The sequence below is a fragment of the Mustela erminea genome, chromosome 9, assembly GCF_009829155.1.
Source record: "Mustela erminea isolate mMusErm1 chromosome 9, mMusErm1.Pri, whole genome shotgun sequence".
In the NCBI taxonomy this organism is placed as follows: Eukaryota; Metazoa; Chordata; class Mammalia; order Carnivora; family Mustelidae; genus Mustela; species Mustela erminea.
Genome location: NC_045622.1, coordinates 72,160,147 through 72,179,797, shown reverse-complemented (window position 1 = coordinate 72,179,797; position 19,651 = coordinate 72,160,147). Strand labels below are relative to the sequence as shown.

Here is a 19,651-nt window from a genome sequence, read left to right as displayed (position 1 = left end):
CTTGGGGTAAATACGCAGAAGTGTAATTGCAGGGTCATAGCGAAGCTCTATTTTTAATTTCTTGAGGAATCTCCACACTGTTCTCCAAAGAGGCTGCACCAACTTGCATTCCCACCAACAGTGTAAGAGGGTTCCCCTTTCTCCACATCCTCTCCAACACATGTTGTTTCCTGTTTTGTTAATTTTGGCCATTCTAACAGGTGTAAGGTGATATCTCAATGTGGTTTTAATTTGAATCTCCCTGAGGGCTAATGAAGATGAACATTTTTTCATGTGTCTGATAGCCATTTGTATGTCTTGATTGGAGAAGTGTCTGTTCATATCTTCTGCCCATTTTTTGATATGTTTGCCTGTTTCGTGTGTGTTGAGTTTGAGGAGTCATTATAGATCCTGGATATCAACCTTTTGTCTGTATTGTCATTTGCAAATATCTTCTCCCATGCCGTGGGTTGCCTCTTTGTTTTTTTGACTGTTTCCTTTGCTGTGCAGAAGCTTTTGATTTTGATGAAGTCCCAAAAGTTTATTTTCACTTTTGTTTCCTTTGCCTTTGGAGACATATCTTGAAAGAAGTTGCTGTGGCTGATATCGAAGAGATTACTGCCTATGTTTTCCTCTAGGATTCTGATGGATTCCTGTCTCACGTTGAGGTCTTTTATCCATTTTGAGTTTATCTTTGTGTACAGTGTAAGAGAATGGTCGAGTTTCAATCTTCTACATATAGCTGTCCAGTTTTCCCAGCACCATTTATTGAAGAGACTGTCTTTTTTCCATTGTATATTTTTTCCTGTTTTGTCAAAGATTAATTGACCATAGAGTTGAGGGTCCATATCTGGGCTCTCTACTCTTTTCCACTGGTCTATGTGTCTGTTTTTATGCCAGTACCATGCTGTCTTGGTGATCACAGCTTTGTAATAAAGCTTGAAATCAGGTAACGTGATGCCCCCAGCTTTATTTTTGTTTTTCAACATTTCCTTAGCGATTCGGGGTCTCTTCTGATTCCATACAAATTTTAGGATTATTTGCTCCAGCTCTTTGAAGAATACCGGTGGAATTTTGATCGGAATGGCATTAAAAGTATATATTGCTCTAGGCAGTATAGACATTTTAACAATGTTTATTCTTCTGATCCAAGAGCATGGAATGGTCTTCCATCTATTTGTGTCTTCTTCAATTTCTTTCATAAGTGTTCTGTAGTTCCTTGAGTACAGATCCTTTACCTCTTTGGTTAGGTTTATTCCCACCTATCTTATGGTTCTTGGTGCTATAGTAAATGGAATCAATTCTCTAATTTCCCTTTCTGTATTTTCATTGTTAGTGTATAAGAAAGCCACTGATTTCTGCACATTGACTTTGTATCCTGCCACGTTGCTGAATTGCTGTATGAGTTCTAGTAGTTTGGGGGTGGAGTCTTTTGGGTTTTCCATATAAAGAATCATGTCATCTGCGAAGAGAGAGAGTTTGACTTCTTCATTACCAATTTGGATACCTTTTATTTCTCTTTGTTGTCTGATTGCTGTTGCTAGGACTTCTAAAACTATGTTGAACAAGAGTGGTGAAAGTGGGCATCCTTGTCTTGTTTCTGATCTCAAGGGGAAGGCTGCAAGCTTTTTCCCATTGAGGATGATATTTGCTGTGGGTCTTTCATAGATAGATTTGATGAGGTTCAGGAATGTTCCCTCTATCCCTATACTTTGAAGCATTTTAATCAGGAATGGATACTGGATTTTGTCAAATGTTTTTCTGCATCAATTGAAAGGACCATGTGGTTCTTCTCTCTTCTCATATTAATTTGTTGTATCACATTGATTGATTTGCGAATGTTGAACCATCCTTGTAGCCCAGGGATGAATCCCACCTGATCATGGTGGATAATCTTTTTAATGTGCTGTTGGATCCTGTTGGCTAGGATCTTGTTGAGAATCTTAGCATCCATATTCATCAGTGATATTGGTCTAAAATTCTCCTTTTGGGTAGGGTCTTTGCCTGGTTTGGGGATCAGGGTAATGCTGGCTTCATAGAAAGAGTCTGGAAGTTTTCCTTCTGCTTCAATTTTTTGAAACAGCTTCAGGAGAATAGGTGTTATTTCTTCTTTGAAGGTTTGGTAGAATTCCCCAGGGAATCCGTCAGGTCCTGGGCTCTTGTTTTTTGGGAGGTTTTTGATCACTGCTTCAATCTCGTTATTAGATATCGGTCTATTCAGGTTGCCGATTTCTTCCTGGTTCAATTTGGGTAGTTTATATTTTTCCAGGAATACACCTTAAAGAACTGGAGAATCAACAACAAATCAAGCCAACTCCACACATAAGAAGGGAAATCACCATGATTAGAGCTGAGATCAATGAGGTAGAAACCAGAGATACAGTAGAATGTATCAATGAAACTAGAAGCTGGTTTTTTGAAAGAATCAATAAGATCGACAAACCATTGGCCACACTAATTCAAAAGAAAAGAGAGAAAGTCCAAATTCATAAAATTATGAATGAAAAGGGAGAGATCACAACTAACACCAAGGAAGTAGAAACAATCATCAGAAGTTATTATCAACAGTTATATGCCAATAAGCTTAGGAGGAGGTTTTGAAAGGCCAGTTGTTAGATTACTCAGACCTTCAGGGGAATTAAGGGAATTTCCCTGAGCAGGGCGGCTCCCTCCCAGGTCAGATCATTCCGGGAACACAGCCCTCTGGCCAGCCTGGAGCTCTTGGCACTTTCCCAGGCTCTTTCAGCAAAGGCACAGGTGGGTCATTGACTGGAGGCTTTGTGAACATGTTTTAAACAGCATGGCTTGACGGCACTCCATAAATCATTAAGTGTGCACACCACACACGATCTTCTCAGAAAAGACCCGAATTGTCTTTCCCCTAGTTAGAGCCCTAGTTAGAGATTTCAAAAACTGAACCTGGGAAATCAGAGAATTGGGAAAGGGCTCCCTTTGCACCGAAGTTTGAAGAGCAGAATGTACGGTGAAGTTCTTCCCTATCCCACACCTGAGGACCAAGAGGGTCCATGTACCCCACATCCTGGGAGACCATCCAAGAAGCAGCCAGATTTCGTGAGCCCCAGGGCTGATGATGAGGTAAAGGGCAGCCCCGTGAGATCACCACCTCCTTGGCCCATTCCTCCTCTGGGCCTAGCAGAAGAGACCAGGGCAGGAGGAGAAGGGGCCCTTGGGCACTCTGGGGTCTGCTGGAGAGACCACTGAGGATAGAGGGAAGGCAGTGGCTGGGCCAGGAGGGCTGGGTACAGAGAATACAAGGCACTCCTAGAGAAAATTAAATGTATATTCTATGACAAGGTGAAATTTTGTCCATTTTCCCAGGATCTTACTGCAGATTTTGGTGTAAATTTCAACAGTCACCCAAAGTACCTCATTAGCACGTTCTCCAGATGAAACCTTGCACCACACATCTGTACTCGGTGCAATCCCAAGACGCCTCCTGGGTCTGTCAGCTTTCGAACAATACTTCTACTTCATTCACCCATTTCAACAAATATTTAGTTAACAAGTATTAGCTGTGCCCTGCCGCGTGACAGGTACGGAGGATAGAGGCTGACACATACAGTAAGAGAGACAAGCTTTTTGCCGGTGGGTTTTCTGCCTACTTGCCCTAAAGACACACCGGTAAAGGGATAATGCAATGGAGGGTGGGCCCTCCCGGGGTTCGGGGCACAACAGTCGGTACAACTGGATTCCTGCTGGTCCCTGTCCTGCATCTCAGGAGCCGTCCCTCCTCTCCTGAAGTTTCTTCCTTCGGAGCAGATGCTTCTGCTCCCTCTGGGTTTCACCCCACCCCCCATTGGCTCCATCCCACTCCTACTTGCTCCCCCTTGACTTTGGTGCAGCTACTCTTCCATCTACCTTCGGTGTCTGCAAACAAGACAGTGGAGTGAAATATTTAAAGGGCATGGCGAGAACAACCCCCATCAGCAATTCTGGACTCTGTGTAGTTATTCTACAAAAATGTGAATGAGAAACAAAGACTTTCTCAGAAAACAAGGTGAGGGACTCTGTTGGCCTACACCTGCCTGGCACAAAATAAAAGAAGTTCTTTAGAGGGAAGGGAAATGATCGCGGTGGAAAGTCAGATCTGCATAAAGAAAGGGAGATCTGTGAGGAGGGAGTAAGGCAGGGCCAAAGAGTACTAATGACGGCCCATACGTTCACGGTAGGTCAGTTCAGAGGGTACCACACTGGGTTGTCATCTCTCCCAGTGCCTGGAGCCTGCTCTCAGCAGCAAAGGCCACAGGACGCCCTGCACCTGTTTCTCCCGCCCCGGCCTTCTTTGGCAGAGGCTCGCCCCTCTCAGACCAAGTTTCAGGCAGTCAAAGCCCGCACCTGCCCTGCTGTCCATCTAAGGGCTCCTGTGGCTAACTACTTTATAGGCATGTCCTTCACACGCAAATGCAGTTTGTCTTTGCGCTATAGAATTGTATCATTAATCTTCTTCCCTTAGGAGTTCTCATCAATTTCTCTTTCAGAGAGGAGGCACGGGAAGTCATCAATTTATATACTTGAGCTCCATATCCACCTTTCTTTGTCCGTTTCCGATGCTGGAGCCGGACCCTGCCCACGTTTCCCTTGCGCCCCAGAGCGAGGTGCTAAACTCTGTCAGTAGAGGGCGCTGGAGGGACAAGCAGGAAGAAAGACCTCTGCCCTTCAGGTCCTTGGAGCTTGGTCTCCAAGCTTCAGTGGTGCTCTTCTCAAAGCAGGGCCCTGACAGCCACTCACCAGAGGGAGTTTCTTAGGTGTCCCACTGAGGTTTCCTGACAGTATCTGTGATTCTCCATTGGATTTCCAGGGTATTCTGCAGCGCCCTGTGTTAAGTGGGAGCCTAACTGTATACCACATTCTGAGTGACTTAAACCACAGAAACGTTATTTCACCTCTTCCTGGGAGCTGGGAAGTCCAAGATCAAGGTCAAACTAATTTGATAGCTGATGGGAGCTGTCTTCTTGGCTTGCAGATGGACACCTTCTAGCTGTGTCCTCACAGGAGCAGAGAGGAGGGAGCAAGAGCTCAGTACTGGGTATTTATAGACGCTGATCCTATCAGACCAGGTTCCTCACTTAGGACTTGTCTTAACCTCAGTTACTTCCCTAATGCAGTAGACAGCCACGCGAGGAGGTGTGGCCTCAGCATATGAATGAGAGGTGGGGACACAGTTCAGCCCAGAACCCCACCCCTGGCACTCCTGCCTCAGGCACCTGGATAGCCTATCCCTTGACCTGCCATGGGCTCCCCTGGGGAGCTTGCAGCAGCCCAGCTACATTCCCAGCTCAAGTGCCCGCCTTCAGAGTTTTCTGCCAAGTGTCCTCCTGGCACCTCAGTGGGGGAGTCCTTGTTTGTGGGTGGTGGCCCGTGACGCCCAACAATCTTCATGGACCATCCCGTGGGCTACAGAGTTTCCAACAAGATCCATAGCTCAGCTTTATGGATCCTGTATCCCTTAGTGTTTACTCATGTCCCAGTTAATCACTCCTTCTGTCATTTCCCATCTCAGACAGCTACCTGGTGTCTGTCTCCTGCCTGGACCCAAGCTGATACAGGGGGCTTCTCCACACCCTGCTCCCTCCTCACTATCACTTCCCCAGTTTTAACTGGTTAAGGCAGAAGTGGTGAGGAAAGAATCACCAGGGAGGTGGCATCACCTCTCCACAGAGGCCTGAAGTAAGGCAGTGAAATAAGGCAGAGAAAAATGGCTCTGGACATGTTTCTTAGAAGTCAGGGACAGAAACTGGTTTTCAATGGATGTGAAACCAACAGAAGATCAAGGTGACAGTGGCCAGATCAGGATGCCACCGTCCCATCCTTCCATTGCTAAGTCCTCTACCCCCAGGGACAGAGACCACTGGGGAGCAAGACAAAGGGAACTAGACCCTGAGGACAGAGAAAGTGACAGGACACCATGGACAGCAGTGAGGGACCTGGCCACGGAAGGACCTGAAACAGCACAAGTGCATCCAGAGGGGCCTGGACAGGGGAGTAGTTCTGATTGGGGATGGGTGGGTGCAGGGCGTCTGTCCTGTGTGACGCTGAGATTTCCTCCCCACCACATCAAACACAGGGGCCCAGGCTCTGCCCGCTCAGGGTGGAGATGTCCATCCTTCACTCCTGGGGAGCAAACAAGCAGTCCTTATACCCAAGAGTAACACACACTTTTCAACAGTTAGTATCATTAAGCATTTATTAGACATCTATTAGGTGCCCTCGCCCCGCCTCTGGGGACAGAGAACTCAATGACTGGGTCCCTGTCCCCAGGGTCCTCACAGCCCATTCCCCCCAGGACAGAGCCAAGGGGAAGCTCAGTACTTTTCAGGCAGGCCAGGGGGCCGGAAGTGGTTGGGGTCTTTGCCACTCCGGCCCCATTCGTTGGCAGCCTGGTCAGCCTTCGAATCCTCCACTCCATGGCCGCTGTCTCCATACTTGAAAAGGTCTGTGACTCTCTGAGAACTCTCTCTGGCATCACTGGAATGGAGGAAGGCAGGTGGAGATTCATTAAGGGCTGCTGAGCAACAGGCCCCCGTCCCCACCAATCCCTTCTCTTTCTGAGGGATGGCTGAGAGGGGCCCAGGCCAGAGGGGCTGAAACACGGACCCTGCTGCACACACCGCCCAGGTCAGCCCAGGCTGGTTCCCGTGCCCACAGCAGGAGGGTGGGAGGCCCCCATTCCCACTGGCCTTGTTCTGGCTCTGCCAGCCAGTCAGACCCCACACTGGGCACAGAGGGGAAGGTGGGCAAGAGGACCAGGAGCTGCCGTCTCTACAGGAAGCTTCTCTAGTGTTGGCCCCTCCTGGCTCTTTAAGGCCGCCATGCTCAACCAGGCCATCCCTGCATCCCCGGAGCCCTTGTTACCTGATGACTTTAGCAGCCCAGGCGCCCCCAGGGCCCCTTTGTGCAGCATCATAGTTCCCGCGGGCATGGAAGTATTTGTCGGAATTTTTGTAATTGGCTTCTATCATGTCAGAATAGGCTCTGTACATGTCCCAAGCCCCTGCGAGAGAAGAACAAGGCAATAGGGATATCAGGTGGACAGAGAGCCAGTGGCAAACCATAGGGAAGAATCAAGGAACGGCCATCTCCCACCGACTCGAGATTTCTCCTGTGCTCCCAGCACCCTTGGGCACCCGAGGCTGAGAACAGGCTTCCTCCTAGTTTGCTTCTCCAGGCATCCCTAGTGAGGGTGCTGGCGGCGGGGCACAGCCAGGCTGCACCTGTGTCTGTCCCTATGCTATCTCCATGCTCCATCCACTGAGAGCTCTATGTGAGCTGCTCAAGAGGAGGAAAGAGGTGTTATCAAACAGCCCTTCTCAACAACAGCACCACTGAGATTTGGGGCCAGATAATTCTCTGTTGCTCAAGCCCATTCTGAGACTGTAGGATGCGTAACAGCCTCCCTAACCTCTCCTGCTAGATGTGAGCAACGTAAGCCCTGAGGCTCACAACCAGAAATGTTTCCAGGCATTGCCACGTGTCCCCAGGCACAAGATTGATTGCCCTTGGCCAATGAAGCACAGTTGGTGAGGCCCCGGGGACAGGGAAGTCCGATTCTGAGAAAGGCCCAGGAGCACAGCACCTTTGCCCCAAGGCCTAGCAAATCCGTTCTTGCAGAGCGAAGGCACATGACTGTGATCCGAGTCCCTCTGAGTGTTGGGGCATAAATGGCATCCTGACAACTCTCTGAATAGACCGTTCAGATGACAGCTTGAGGAAGCACGCACTAGAGCCCCGGCCCTCAGCCATCCTTGGCTGCTCGTTCTAATCACCAGGGGCCTCTGAACGTTCTGGTGGCCAGGTCAAACCCCCCTCCTCGCCCAGTTTCCTGAGCCTCTCGGGGGTGGATCTCAGGCATCAGGGGACTGAGAAGCTCCCCCGGTGAGTCCAACACCATTGGAGATTGAGAGTCCCCCAGCTTTGGGAAGTGACACTCAGACACATCTACCTGGTTAGAGCTCTGACCTCCTCTGCAGCTGGGTTCTAGCCTCTTTGCCACCTGCTGCCTGGATGGCAGTCTCTGACCTGGGACTCAGCTGCTCTAAGCCTCAGCTCCCTCCCCTTCATGTGGGGAAGACCCCTGCCTCACCAAGGGGTCCTGAAGTCAGAGTCAGAGAGCAACTGTCTCAGCTTGAGCAGATTTAAGGCCCAGGAAAGGGGAGGAAACAGATCTCCCAGGGACAGCATCACTGACCAGAGGAAGCATCAGGGAGAGCCACGCTGGAGGTGTCTGTAAATGAGTCAGTCAGGAAATGGCAGGAAGGATGGAAGCGAGGCTGGAAGGGAGGGAGGGAGGAAGGGCTGACTGAAGGGAGAGAGGGAAAGGAGGAGGAGGAGGGACAGCTTTAATCAGACGCTGTGCCTTTTGTCTGCAGGAAACTCTGTGCCATTTCAAGACTCATTTTGTGTCTTCTAGTCGAACTGACACTTCAGCTGGGAATGATGATGGCTCCTTCTCTAGTGACAGATGGACACAAACCCTGTGCCTTTCGATCTGTTTCATGAAGAGCTCCCCAAACACGGGGCACATTCTACCACATAGGGAAACACACCCTTGCAAGTGGTCAGGGCAAATCCAAGTGGCCCGTGGATGCCACCCCCATCCGGTGACCTTACCTTGAGCAGCCTCACCAATGAATGTATACCATTGACTGCTGACCCCCAGGACCAAGGAGCAGAAGATGAGGCCCGTGAAAAGCTTCATGGTGCTGAAATGAAGGAAGGAGAGGGTCAGGGGGGCAAGGACAGGACCCGCACCACCTCGGGGATTTGCAGGTCACACGGAGCCTGCTGCCCATTCCTTTTGTTCTCCGTAGACTCTCCGGGTCCACGCAGGAAACACTGCAGTAGGTCCTCACTCAGAACCACAGTCCCCAGGGCTGAACGCTTCAGCCTGACCCCAGGGCTCGCTAAGAGGTCCCCAGGGTGACACTGATGGGGCAACAGGACAGATAGGACCAACTTGTCCCAGCCTAGAGCAGCCTGTCATCAACCAAAAACCTTATCATCCACAGAGTCTACCGTGTGCCACTCAGTAAGCACAGACCTCATACGGGACAAATGCAAAGCAGAATTATTATTTTTCAAGGGATCTATATCCTGTTGGGAAAGAGAAAAGAGAGCCTGATCATCCATCCAGTCCCTCCTTGGAGTAGCCCTCACCTGAGTTCTGGTGGAGCAGAGCTGCTGGTCCCTGCCTGGTGGCTGGTATTTATACTGAGCTCTCCCTGCTGGGCACACAGGAAGAGAAGAAAAACCAGACTTGGTGCCCGGAAAAGTCTCCCCAGGTCATGGCCCCTAGAGACCTGCAAAGGAGAACTTACGGGACCCTGGTGGTTTTCTTCATCCACAGGTCAATTCCTGGTTGTGCAATCCTGAGGAAAAAATGTTGGCTGGTTGTGCTGGCAGCCAAGGCTCTGGAGGAGGGTCCTGCTGTCAGAGCTGGAGGGGCTGTGGAGAGGAGTGCTGTGGAGCCCGAGGGGGTGGCCCGCCGACCCATGGAAGGTGTGTGGTTAGATAGAGGAGGGCTCCTCTAGCCAGGACCTTGCTGCCCTGCTCACTTCCTCAGGCTGGTCCCTGCCAGGCCAGATGGCAGATGTGCTAGAAATGAGAAATGACACACTTTGAGTTTATGCCTAAAGCTCTTGAGCTTCAGAATGGAGTGGTGAGCCCCACCAAGTCCCTCGGGTGCCCTGGGAGGTCCTTGCCCCAGTCTATGTGCACCTGCTAAGCTTTCAGCTCTGAGGCCCAATGAAACCCTGCTCAGCCGGCTCAGCCTGTGAGCATGTGCATTATGGAAGCCAGTTCTTGGGTTGGGAGTATCTGATTCTGCCTCACCTACCCAGTCCTGGAGTTGTGTCATAGTAGGAATGAGAGTGTTAGGTGCAAGGGACTAAAACGGTAACCCTAAGAAACCTACAATAGGACATCCATTATGAGAAAATGGCAGTACATTTGGAGAAAGATCAGGTTCCCAGTCAGGGGAAAGTTGGGGGAAAGCTTTTACTAGTATTTCCTGGGGTGTCACTGTCTGTCCTCTTCTCACTGTGAGTTGGAAATATCAGCAGGGTCTGCCCAGCAAGATGAGGTCTGTGTATATATGAATATAGTCTCCAGCTCTCCAAAGAAATTATCCCTTGTACCTTGTATCACTTTCCTAACTGGAAACATTCTAAAAGAAAATCTGGGGCACCTGGCTGGCTCAGTTGGTTAATCATCTGACTTCAGCTCAGGTCAGGATCCTAGGGTCTTGGGATCCAGCCCCAGGTTGGGCTCCTTGCTCAGTTGGGGGTCTGCTTGTCCTTCTCCTTCTGCCTTTTCCCGTGCTCATACTCTCTCACTCTATTTTTCTCTCTCTGTCTCTGTCTCTTAAATATACACAGACAGATAGAGAGACAGACATAAAAAGATAATTCTGGAGACCGTAATTCAGCATTCACAGTTGACATTTTCCAAGCTCTTTAAAGACTGATTGAAGAGAAAGGCTGATTATTTTCCTGAAACAGAATGAAGCTTATTATTACTCCTTCCTTTTGCCTGATCTTTTAGGACAAGACAGCAAATACTATTTATTCTTTTTGACTCTCAATGTCCTGTCTAGTTAGTCAAATGTTGTCTTGCTGTTATTGCTAATATGAATGAAATATAGAATCTCAAATTCTCAACCTCTTGTTTCAAATAAGAAATCAAGCATATAGGAGAAGAGAGATACGCTAAGTTTCCATTCAGCTTCACAAAGTATCTTATATGTTTGGGTATAATTTGGGGACAGAGAATGTCAATTACATCTGTTATAACATTATTACCAGGCCGACAAATAATGGGTCCAGACAACCAAGTCGGCTTCTTTTTTGGAGGTTCATATTACAGGAAATACCATCCTTGAACAATTTGCCTTAGTCCCTCACCCAACTGACTCTTTCTTGCTCTTTCTCTGTTTCTCTAAATAAATAAATAAATAAATAAATATTTTCTTAAAAAAAAAAAAAAAATGTGGGATGCCTGGATGGCTTAGTCAGTTAAGCGGCTACCTTGGGCTCAGGTCATGATCCCAGGGTCCTGGGATCGAGTCCCACATCAGGCCCCCTGTTGAGCAGGGAGCCTGCTTCTCCCTCTGCTTGCCACTCCCCCCACCACACCACTTGTGCTCTCGCTTTCTCTCTCTCTGTTAAGTAAATAAATAAGATCTTTAAAAAAAATGAATGCAGGGGTGCCTGGGTGGCTCAGTCACTTAAGTGTATGTCCAACTCTTTATTTCAGCTCAGGTCTTGATCTCCTGGTTATGAGTTCAAGTCCTGAGTTTAAAAAAATGATAATGCATGCAAATAATTTTTGCATAATAAAATATGCAAATATGCAAAATATGAATTTTGGGGGCTGAATAAATTTAAAAAAATTATCCATCTAAGTTTTATCTGTATTCGGATTCAAGGAGCTAGATGATCGCGTTTTCTACCTGAACTGGAATTTCTGTACACAGATGGCTGTATTACCCTAACTTTCTATCACAAGTCCTGATAATATGAGACTGTTTGCAGTTAAATATTTGAATGGATATTGATGTTTATGTCTTGACTCAGTAGCGACATGTGTCACTGTTGTCTGCAGGTCTCCCCCTAGTAACAGGAAGGACGGAGTTTCTGCAAATAAATGCAGGTACATCGGTACATTTGGTGGTCGGAGCCCATGGAATTTCATTTTGGATTGCTTCTATTTTTTAGTGAAATAGGAAGCAGAGTCATCTGCTGAGAGGAGGATGGAAGAGGAGGCATGGCAGAAGTTCTAGAAGAAAAGTGAAATATGGTCATCTAGGAGAATGGCAAAGTGAGTAAACTTGGGAAGTGTAGTAGGATTGCAAGAAAGCTCGAGGATAATGATCACGAATTTAAAGTGAGAATAATCACCATGATTCTCCCTGAGCACATTCAGTTGTCAAAGTGCAGACTTTTTTTTTTTTAAGATTTTATTTATTTATTTGCCATAGAGAGAGATCACAAGAAGGCAGAGAGACAGGCAGAGAGAGAGGGAGAGAGAGAGGGAGAAGCAGGCTCCTTGCTGAGCAGAGAGCCCCATGTGGGGCTCGATCCCAGGACTCTGGGACCATGACCTGAGCCGAAGACAGAGGCTTAACCCACTGAGCCACCCAGGTGCCCCAATGCAGACTTGAAGTTAGTGGGAAATTGGATCTCACCACTCAGTAAATACTTGTTGACTTAACTGAATTAACACACATGTGAAGGTCAAAGGAGGATTCATTTAAAGATGAGGGAGGGTTATGAGGTATAGGGAGAGAAGTAACAAAGAGAGAGTGATTGAGGGCATAAATGTACTCCAAGGTCTGAGGGCTGAGAGGACCACTGAGGATGGAGTTACCCAGAATGTAGTAGGAGCAGGTCTTTCTCTAATAAAGGAAAGAAAGAAGAGAATGAGGAAGATGTACTTTGAGATGAAGGACAGAGAGTTGAAGGAAACCGGAAACACCGGTGTTTTATTTGTCCCAGGATTCATCAGTCTCTACCTGTTTGCATTACTGAGTTTGGACCCACAGTGCACAAAACCCAGGGACAGGAACCTTGTCTGGTTTCCCTGACAATCTGCTAAATCTCTTACACCTCGCAGAGCAGCCCACCTAACAGGTTCTCAGTGATTTTTGTTGATTGAATGTAACAATGAGTGAGTGAAGGGGAAGTGATCTACGTAGTTGGGTAGAAGTAGTGAGATGATGGAGTTTGGAGGTTAAGAAGAATGGAAAAGCTTTGAAAGAATGATGTGCCATTTAGAGATGAACACGGACATTGTTTGCATGCAATGAAATCCCAGCCTACTTGGAATGGTTGAATTTACTGTCAAAGAATATACCCAGGGGCACCCGGGTGGCTCAGTGGGTTAAAGCCTCTGCCTTCCACTCAGGTTATGATCCCGGGGTCCTGGGATCAAGCCCTGTATTGTATGGGGCTCTCTGCTCAGCGGGGAGCCTGCTTCCTCCTCTGTCTCTGTCTGCCTTTCTGCCTACTTGTGATCTATCTGTCAAATAAATAAATAAATAAATCTTTAAAAAAAAAAAAAAGTATACCCAGAAAGCAAATACTAAAACTTACTCTATCATGTCCATCCTATTATTATGGGCCATGATTGGATTATTGTAATGAGTTCTTTTTTTTTTTTTTTAAAGATTTTATTTATTTATTTGACAGACAGAGATCACAAGCAGGCAGAGGCAGGCAGAGAGAGAGGAGGAAGCAGGCTCCCCGCTGAGCAGAGAGCCCCATACAATACGGGGCTCGAACCCAGGACTCTGAGATCCTGACCTGAACCAAAGGCAGCAGCTTAACCCACTGAGCCACCCAGGCACTCCTATTGTAATGAATTCTTAATTGACTTCTGTGTTTCCACACTTGCCTCCAACTAGTCTCTTCTCAACATAGCAACCTGACTGTTAGAACACAAAGGCAAGCCACGTCACTCTGCTCAAAACCCCCAGAGGATCTCAGTTTTACCCATAGTGATGCCAAAGCTCTTTCAATGGCTTCTAAGACTCTACTCAGTCTTACACCTCATTTCCTACTTCTCTCCTCTCACTCGTTTTGCTGCAGCCACACTAGCCTCCTCCCTATTCTTCAAACTCTCAAACACATCTCACCCTGGGGGCTTGGATAATTTTTCCTTTCATCTGGAACATTCTTTGCCCAGATATTTGTCTATCAGGGCTTTAGAAAGAACAAGGTCTTAGATACCAGGATGCTGGAAGGTTCAGCAATATTATTAATGTCACTAAAAATGCTGGCAGCCAAGAACAGAAGGAGGGCTGTGAATGACAAGTGGAAGTTTTCCGTGAAGGTGGGAGAAGAGTGGGGAGATCTATCAACAAATGTAATTGAGAGAGGCTTTGTCCTCAAACAGTACTAATTAGATTGTCTCTATCAAGACCATCTGGTGGGCATTTTATGAATGCTGATTCCTAGGCCAGAATCTTGAAGGTTCTGATTTATGACAGTTTGGAGTGGACTTCGGGACTGCCTGTGTTTGACAGTCTCCATGTTTGGGAAATCACTTGTGCAGATAACATTGGTAAAGCTGGAGAATGGGTAGTAAAGAATTTGACGGGGAGTTAGGAGAACGCACTCCAAAGAGCATTGGGGGTGTTGCTGGGTGGACTGGGGAGACCCCTGGACCCTGAGACCTCTGTTCAGCCAGTCCTGGGATGTTGCCAGAGGCTCTTGGTCCTGTTACAAGAAAGAATTCAAAGACAGACTAGACACAACAGTTGGGTGGTACAAAAAGGAAAGTTGATTAAAGCAAGAGTATGCTCCCAAGACGTGAGAGCTGGTGAGCTCAAGGGAAAGCTACACACCCTGGAGTTTGGGTGTCTCTTTTACTGACAGTTGTTAACTAGGGGTTGGAATATTTATTACATAGGGGAGGGGATTTGGGGGGAGCAGAGTTTCTCGCCTTTTCTCCCTTACTTGGTGAGGGTCTTCAGCCTTCTTTGTCTTGGGACCATCTGTTTGATCTGGTTTCTTGTGGTTTTGTTTTGGGAGTGCTGCCAGGACGAGTCTTTCACGTTCCCCTGATAGCAGACCAGGAATCCCCCTTTGGCTGACTGTCGGACGTCCTGCTAAAACCTACCTGACTGCTTACTCTAACAGGGGTAAAGAATGTGCAGATGGCAGTGGGGAGCAAAGAGGATGTAGACCCGTCTCTCCCATTCTCTTGTTCAGCAATTGCAGGAGGTCTACATGGGAAAAGATGACAATAAAGTGGAACCGACATGGGAAAGGCAAGTGTCAGGTTTTTGTAACAGGGGAAGGAAACAGGCGATGAGAAAGGGGAGTACTCCCCACAGAGCCTTCTCGCCCAGGGTTCATGGGAAGGCAGTGGTGAACCGTCAGACGGAGCACAGAGAAGGTTGAGCCTGACCCAGAAAGAAATTACATTAGGTCAAGCAAAAGCAGGGACATAAGAACAGGGGTAAAGGAAGCAGTGGTTTAACATACGGGTTAGGGACAGCAGGCCGGCTTATTTATTACTTTGGGACTGAGTGTGAGATGCTGGACTGTGGAAGGCTGATCTACCACATCTCCTAGGAGTGACTCTCTTTTGCTCAGCAAGAAACACTTTACCTCCAAACCCCTTTCAGATGGAGAAGCTATAGAGAATATAAATGAATCCCTCACAGACCAGAGCCATACAATGCCTGGACCAGTGCTCTTTCTGCTCTAGCTCCTTGCCTCCGTAACTTAGCAAGTGTTGTTTTTTGGGAAACTGTACACCCTTTAAAAATATTAGAAGTGGGGCACCTGGGTGGGTCAGTGGGTTGAGCCTCTGCCTTTGGCTCGGTTCCCAATCTAAGGGTCCTGGGATCAAGCCCCACATCGGGCTCTCTGCTCATTGGGGAGCCTGCTTCCCCCTCTCCCTCTGCGTACTGCTCTGCCTACTTGTGATCTCTATCTTTCTGTCAAATAAATAAAATCTTTTAAAAAAGTGAGAAGTGGTTTATGGAAATTCCAGGTTCGATGATTTGGTTTGGGAGAATGCCATGGGTCATGGCAGTCTGAGCTTCTGGTAGTAGAAATCTGGACTTTGCCCCATTCCATTAGTCCATGCTCAACTTTAACAGAATGTCCCATTGTGAAATACGAGAATACCTTTCCAGTACAGACTGTAACACTGAGTTCCCATCACAGATCCTAAAATCCAACCACCTGGATTTGGAGGCAGCATGGCATAGAAGTCAAGAGGCAAGCTTCAGATTCAGACAGACCTAGTACGGTTTCTGCATATACTCATATTGCAGGCAGGCATTTGATGACCTGGAGAAACATAGATAATGTCTTAAGGGAAAAAGAGTGCAATAGAATATGATCTCACTTTTCAAATGTTCAAATACATCTTCCCACAGTGAAACACAGCCTGAGAAGTTGCACATCAAACAGTGATCCATGTTTCTAGGTAGTGGGTCTTGTTAGTGTTATTCTGGGTTTTCAAAATTCCCTACAATGACATGTTCCTTCATTTATTCATTTATCAACTATTCATTGACTGCCCTCTGTGCAACCATCACCAGATTAGCTGTTAGGCATACACTGGGGGGTGTATGGGCAGAGGCGAGAAATAACCAGATTCAGGCTATTCTTTCGTGAAAATGAGTCATGTGACTGGGGGGGAATGATTATACATACATAGAAAGAAGATTCATACTTACCTGATGGTAAACCCGAAAGATCCCAGTAAATAAATGCAAAAGGTTATGTGTACAGAAAGTATAATGAAAGAAAAGAGAAGACAAGGTGTCACCAATCCTCCTAAGATTTTTATCTCTCCTGAAGAACCATAGTCCCTAAGTACTGACATCATTACTCATTCCCAACATGTTCTCCTTAACATTAATAGAATCATAAGTGGCTCGGGGTGCCTGGGTGGCTCAGTGGGTTAAGCCTCTGCCTTCAGCTCAGGTCATGATCCCAGGGTCTTGGGATGGAGCCCAGCATCGGGCTCTCTGCTCAGCAGGGAGCCTGCTTCCCCTCCTCTCTCTGCCTGCCTCTCTGCCTACTTGTGATCTCTGTCTGTCAAAAAAAAAAAAAAAAAAAAAAGAATCATAAGTGGCTCAGCTGTCAAAAGATCTCCTGCCCCTTTACTAGTTCTTCACCAGGCTACCAATTACTGCAATTGGGAAGACAAGAGAAATGACTTCTCTTCTGTTGCTTCTACTTAACAAGCTGATCATCAGGAGTGTAAAGGGACTAATCATTGAATTGAGGATGTGGACTCCTAATTCTGTTTGGTGTGCATCCCCTCTTATGAAGCTCACATCTCCTGAATAGAGAACACTTCCCTCACAGCTTGGAGCTGTCAGTCAGCATTCTTAGGCACCAGGAAACCCTGATTCGAACCTGTCTGTACTTAGGTCTCTTCTCCTGGAGGCTGTCAGCTAGGGCTTATTGATCTTCTGAAGCCTCCTGGCCTCTGCCTGGTGGGATGGCTAAAGGCACACAGTAGGACCTGGTGGGATTCTGTCACCAGCCGACCGTGAGCAACAGCGAATCAGACTCCGGAACTTGTGTTGCCAACATACAGAAAGACACCGCATTGCATTTTAAAATAGTTTCTTTTTTTTTCTTTTTTAAAAGCTTTTATCTATTTATTTGACAGAGAGAGAGAGCACAAGTAAGCAGAGAGACAGGCAGAGAGGGAGGGGGAAGCATGCTCCCCGCTGAGCAGAGAGCCCAATGTGGGGCTTGATCCCAGGACCCTGAGATCATGACCTAAGCTGAAGGCAGAGGTTAACCCACTGAGCCACCAAAGGTGCCCCTTAAAATATTTTCTTTCCTTTCCTTTTAAACATTTGCAACAGGGGGTAGTGAATTAGAAACCACTCGAAACCCAAAATCTCTTATGGAATTGTGCAGTGTTGGTGAAATTAAGAACTCATTTAGGGGGGTGCCTGGGTGGCTCAGTAGGTTAAAGCCTCTGCCTTCGACTCAGGTCATGATCCCAGGACCCTGGGATCAAGTCCCGCATCGGGAATCTCTGCTCAGCAGGGAGCCTGCGTCCTCCTCTCTCTGCCTGACTCTCTGCCTACTTGTGATCTCTGTCAAATAAATAAATAAATAAAATCTTAAAAAAAAAAAACTCATTTGGGGAGGGGAAGTTTTTTGAGTCTTAGTAATTGCTCATAAATTTTGTTTAAATTTCAAGCGATTACCTTGTTTCTTTGTTTCCTCTCTTAAATTCCACATGAGTGAAGTCATATAGCATTTATGTTTCTCTGACTGATGGAGACTAAAGAGTGAAAACTTAAAATGAAAGTAAGTAAATAAATAAATTTCAAGTGTTACCAAAGAGCCCATCTTATGAATCATCATTAAACCTTTTTGTACTAGTTAGGCTATTCCAATACCTAGGTCATTAAGTATGTTTCTCAATAAGTTTTCATTCTAGAGAGACAATAAAATGTTATGTGAAAAAGAGGCTCCTTTTTCTGTCACATTCATTGGCAGGAACATCTAACTTGGAAAATTTACCGCTTACGATTGAGCAAAGTCAAATTTTCAGATTTACCAGAGAGTCTGTCTCAATCTGCTTAGTTAGCAAAATAAGGAATGCTTGTTTAGGTCTCTGGGCCCTAAACATCCCGGAACTCCCTGGCTTCTCTTACCTTCAGAGAGACATGACTGACACCATAGCGGTTCCGTAAACAGAAAGAACTCTCAGCCCCAAGAGATTTACCTTCCATTTTTCCTTTAATTAAAGCTCATTCTCTGCCTAAACAGAGACACACATTTCTCTTGACAGATTATCTCTTTCTACAATCCCAGTAGTGGACCTTCTGGATGAGCATACTGTCCAGAGTAGGACCCCCCACTTTTCTGATTCAGGAAGCTCTAGGCTCACTACATTTACATCGAGGGTTGGGGAACTCACAGCAAGGAGATCCGACCCCACCGGATCTTCGAAGGGAAGCTGGCAAGTGCCACTCAAAAACCCTGGGCACAATGTTGACTTGAGCCCCTGCTTGGATCCCTGCCTATCGTGGTATACAAATGTGTCCACATCTGTACCTGGCACACTTGAGAAAGGCCTGGAACCACTGGCATTTGGATTCATGAGAAAGATTTCAGGGCCCATGAAGAAGTGAGCCTATGGCTTCCTATGGCCCCGTTGGCTCTAGCACGACCCAAATCTCTTCTCCAACCTCCACAAGACCAGTCCATTCTGCCATCTCTGTGGGAAAATGTTTCCAATCCTCTGGGATCCCTCAACAGCTGGGGAGTCATTAGGCCAGGAAATACCTCTGTGTTTCCTCAGACCTTCACCCCGACTCCGTCCCAAATCCTGGCTTTCTTTAATGCATCAGGGTCAACACCTTGCTCCGCCTCTCAGCTAGTATTCCCGCCTGTCTCCTTCAAGAGGCTTCCCTTCGCAGGGACGACGCGTGCGGAGTCTTTGCTCTTGTTGTTTTGTTTCAATTTTCAACAATTTGGGATCTCTTTTCTGCGTGCAATGCGTGTAACAATAAGATTTCTGTATTCAAAATATAGGTTGTGGGGCGCCCGGGTGGCTCAGTAGGTTAAATCCTCTGCCTTTGGCTCAGGTCATGATCCCAGAGTCCTGGGATCGAGCCCCACATCAGGCTCCCTGCTCAGCGGGGAGCCTGCTTCCTCCTCTCTCTCTACTTGTGATCTCTGTCTCTCAAATAAATAAGTAAAATCTTAAAAAAAAATAAAAATAAAAATATAGGTTGTATTATTATTCAGATATGGCAAGAAATAGATCAGGAGGTGACTATCATTAACAAGGTAGTATTTTACTCCCAGACCCCAACAGAAGGTGGCACTCCATGTCACGGGGAGGGGATGGCAGCACCCAGGGTTGCTCCCAGAGAAGGTCAGCAGGCAGAGAGAGTGAGGTGTTAAATGTGGCCGAGAGCCTTTTTTGTGGTTTCTGAGGGAAGGAACATGAGGGAGGGTGAGCAGGCTTAGGGTTGACAAGCTTCCTTCTTTTTCTGTTTTGTCAAATGACATGTATACATTTGGTAAAACGCATCTGTGAAACTGAACTCCATTTGGGGAATGTGTGGGGACCGTCTTCATCATGTTCGTTTACTTCTGTATATTGTTCTGTGTAATTTCTCTATTTCTTCCTGTACCCACGTTGGAATTTA

At 46.9% G+C, this 19,651-nt stretch overlaps 1 protein-coding gene across 1 annotated transcript; it reads right to left on the bottom strand.

Moving 5' to 3' along the window:
* Positions 1-6,168: 6,168 nt before the first annotated feature.
* LOC116599492 (serum amyloid A-1 protein) lies at positions 6,169-9,188 on the bottom strand. The gene is made up of 4 exons (XM_032359355.1): positions 9,154-9,188; positions 8,608-8,699; positions 6,853-6,991; positions 6,169-6,465 (listed from the first exon to the last, which is right to left on the bottom strand). Exons 2-4 carry the CDS (start codon positions 8,693-8,695, stop codon positions 6,303-6,305), a joined length of 390 nt encoding a protein of 129 aa, XP_032215246.1. The 5' UTR covers positions 8,696-8,699; positions 9,154-9,188; the 3' UTR covers positions 6,169-6,302.
* Positions 9,189-19,651: the final 10,463 nt, after the last annotated feature.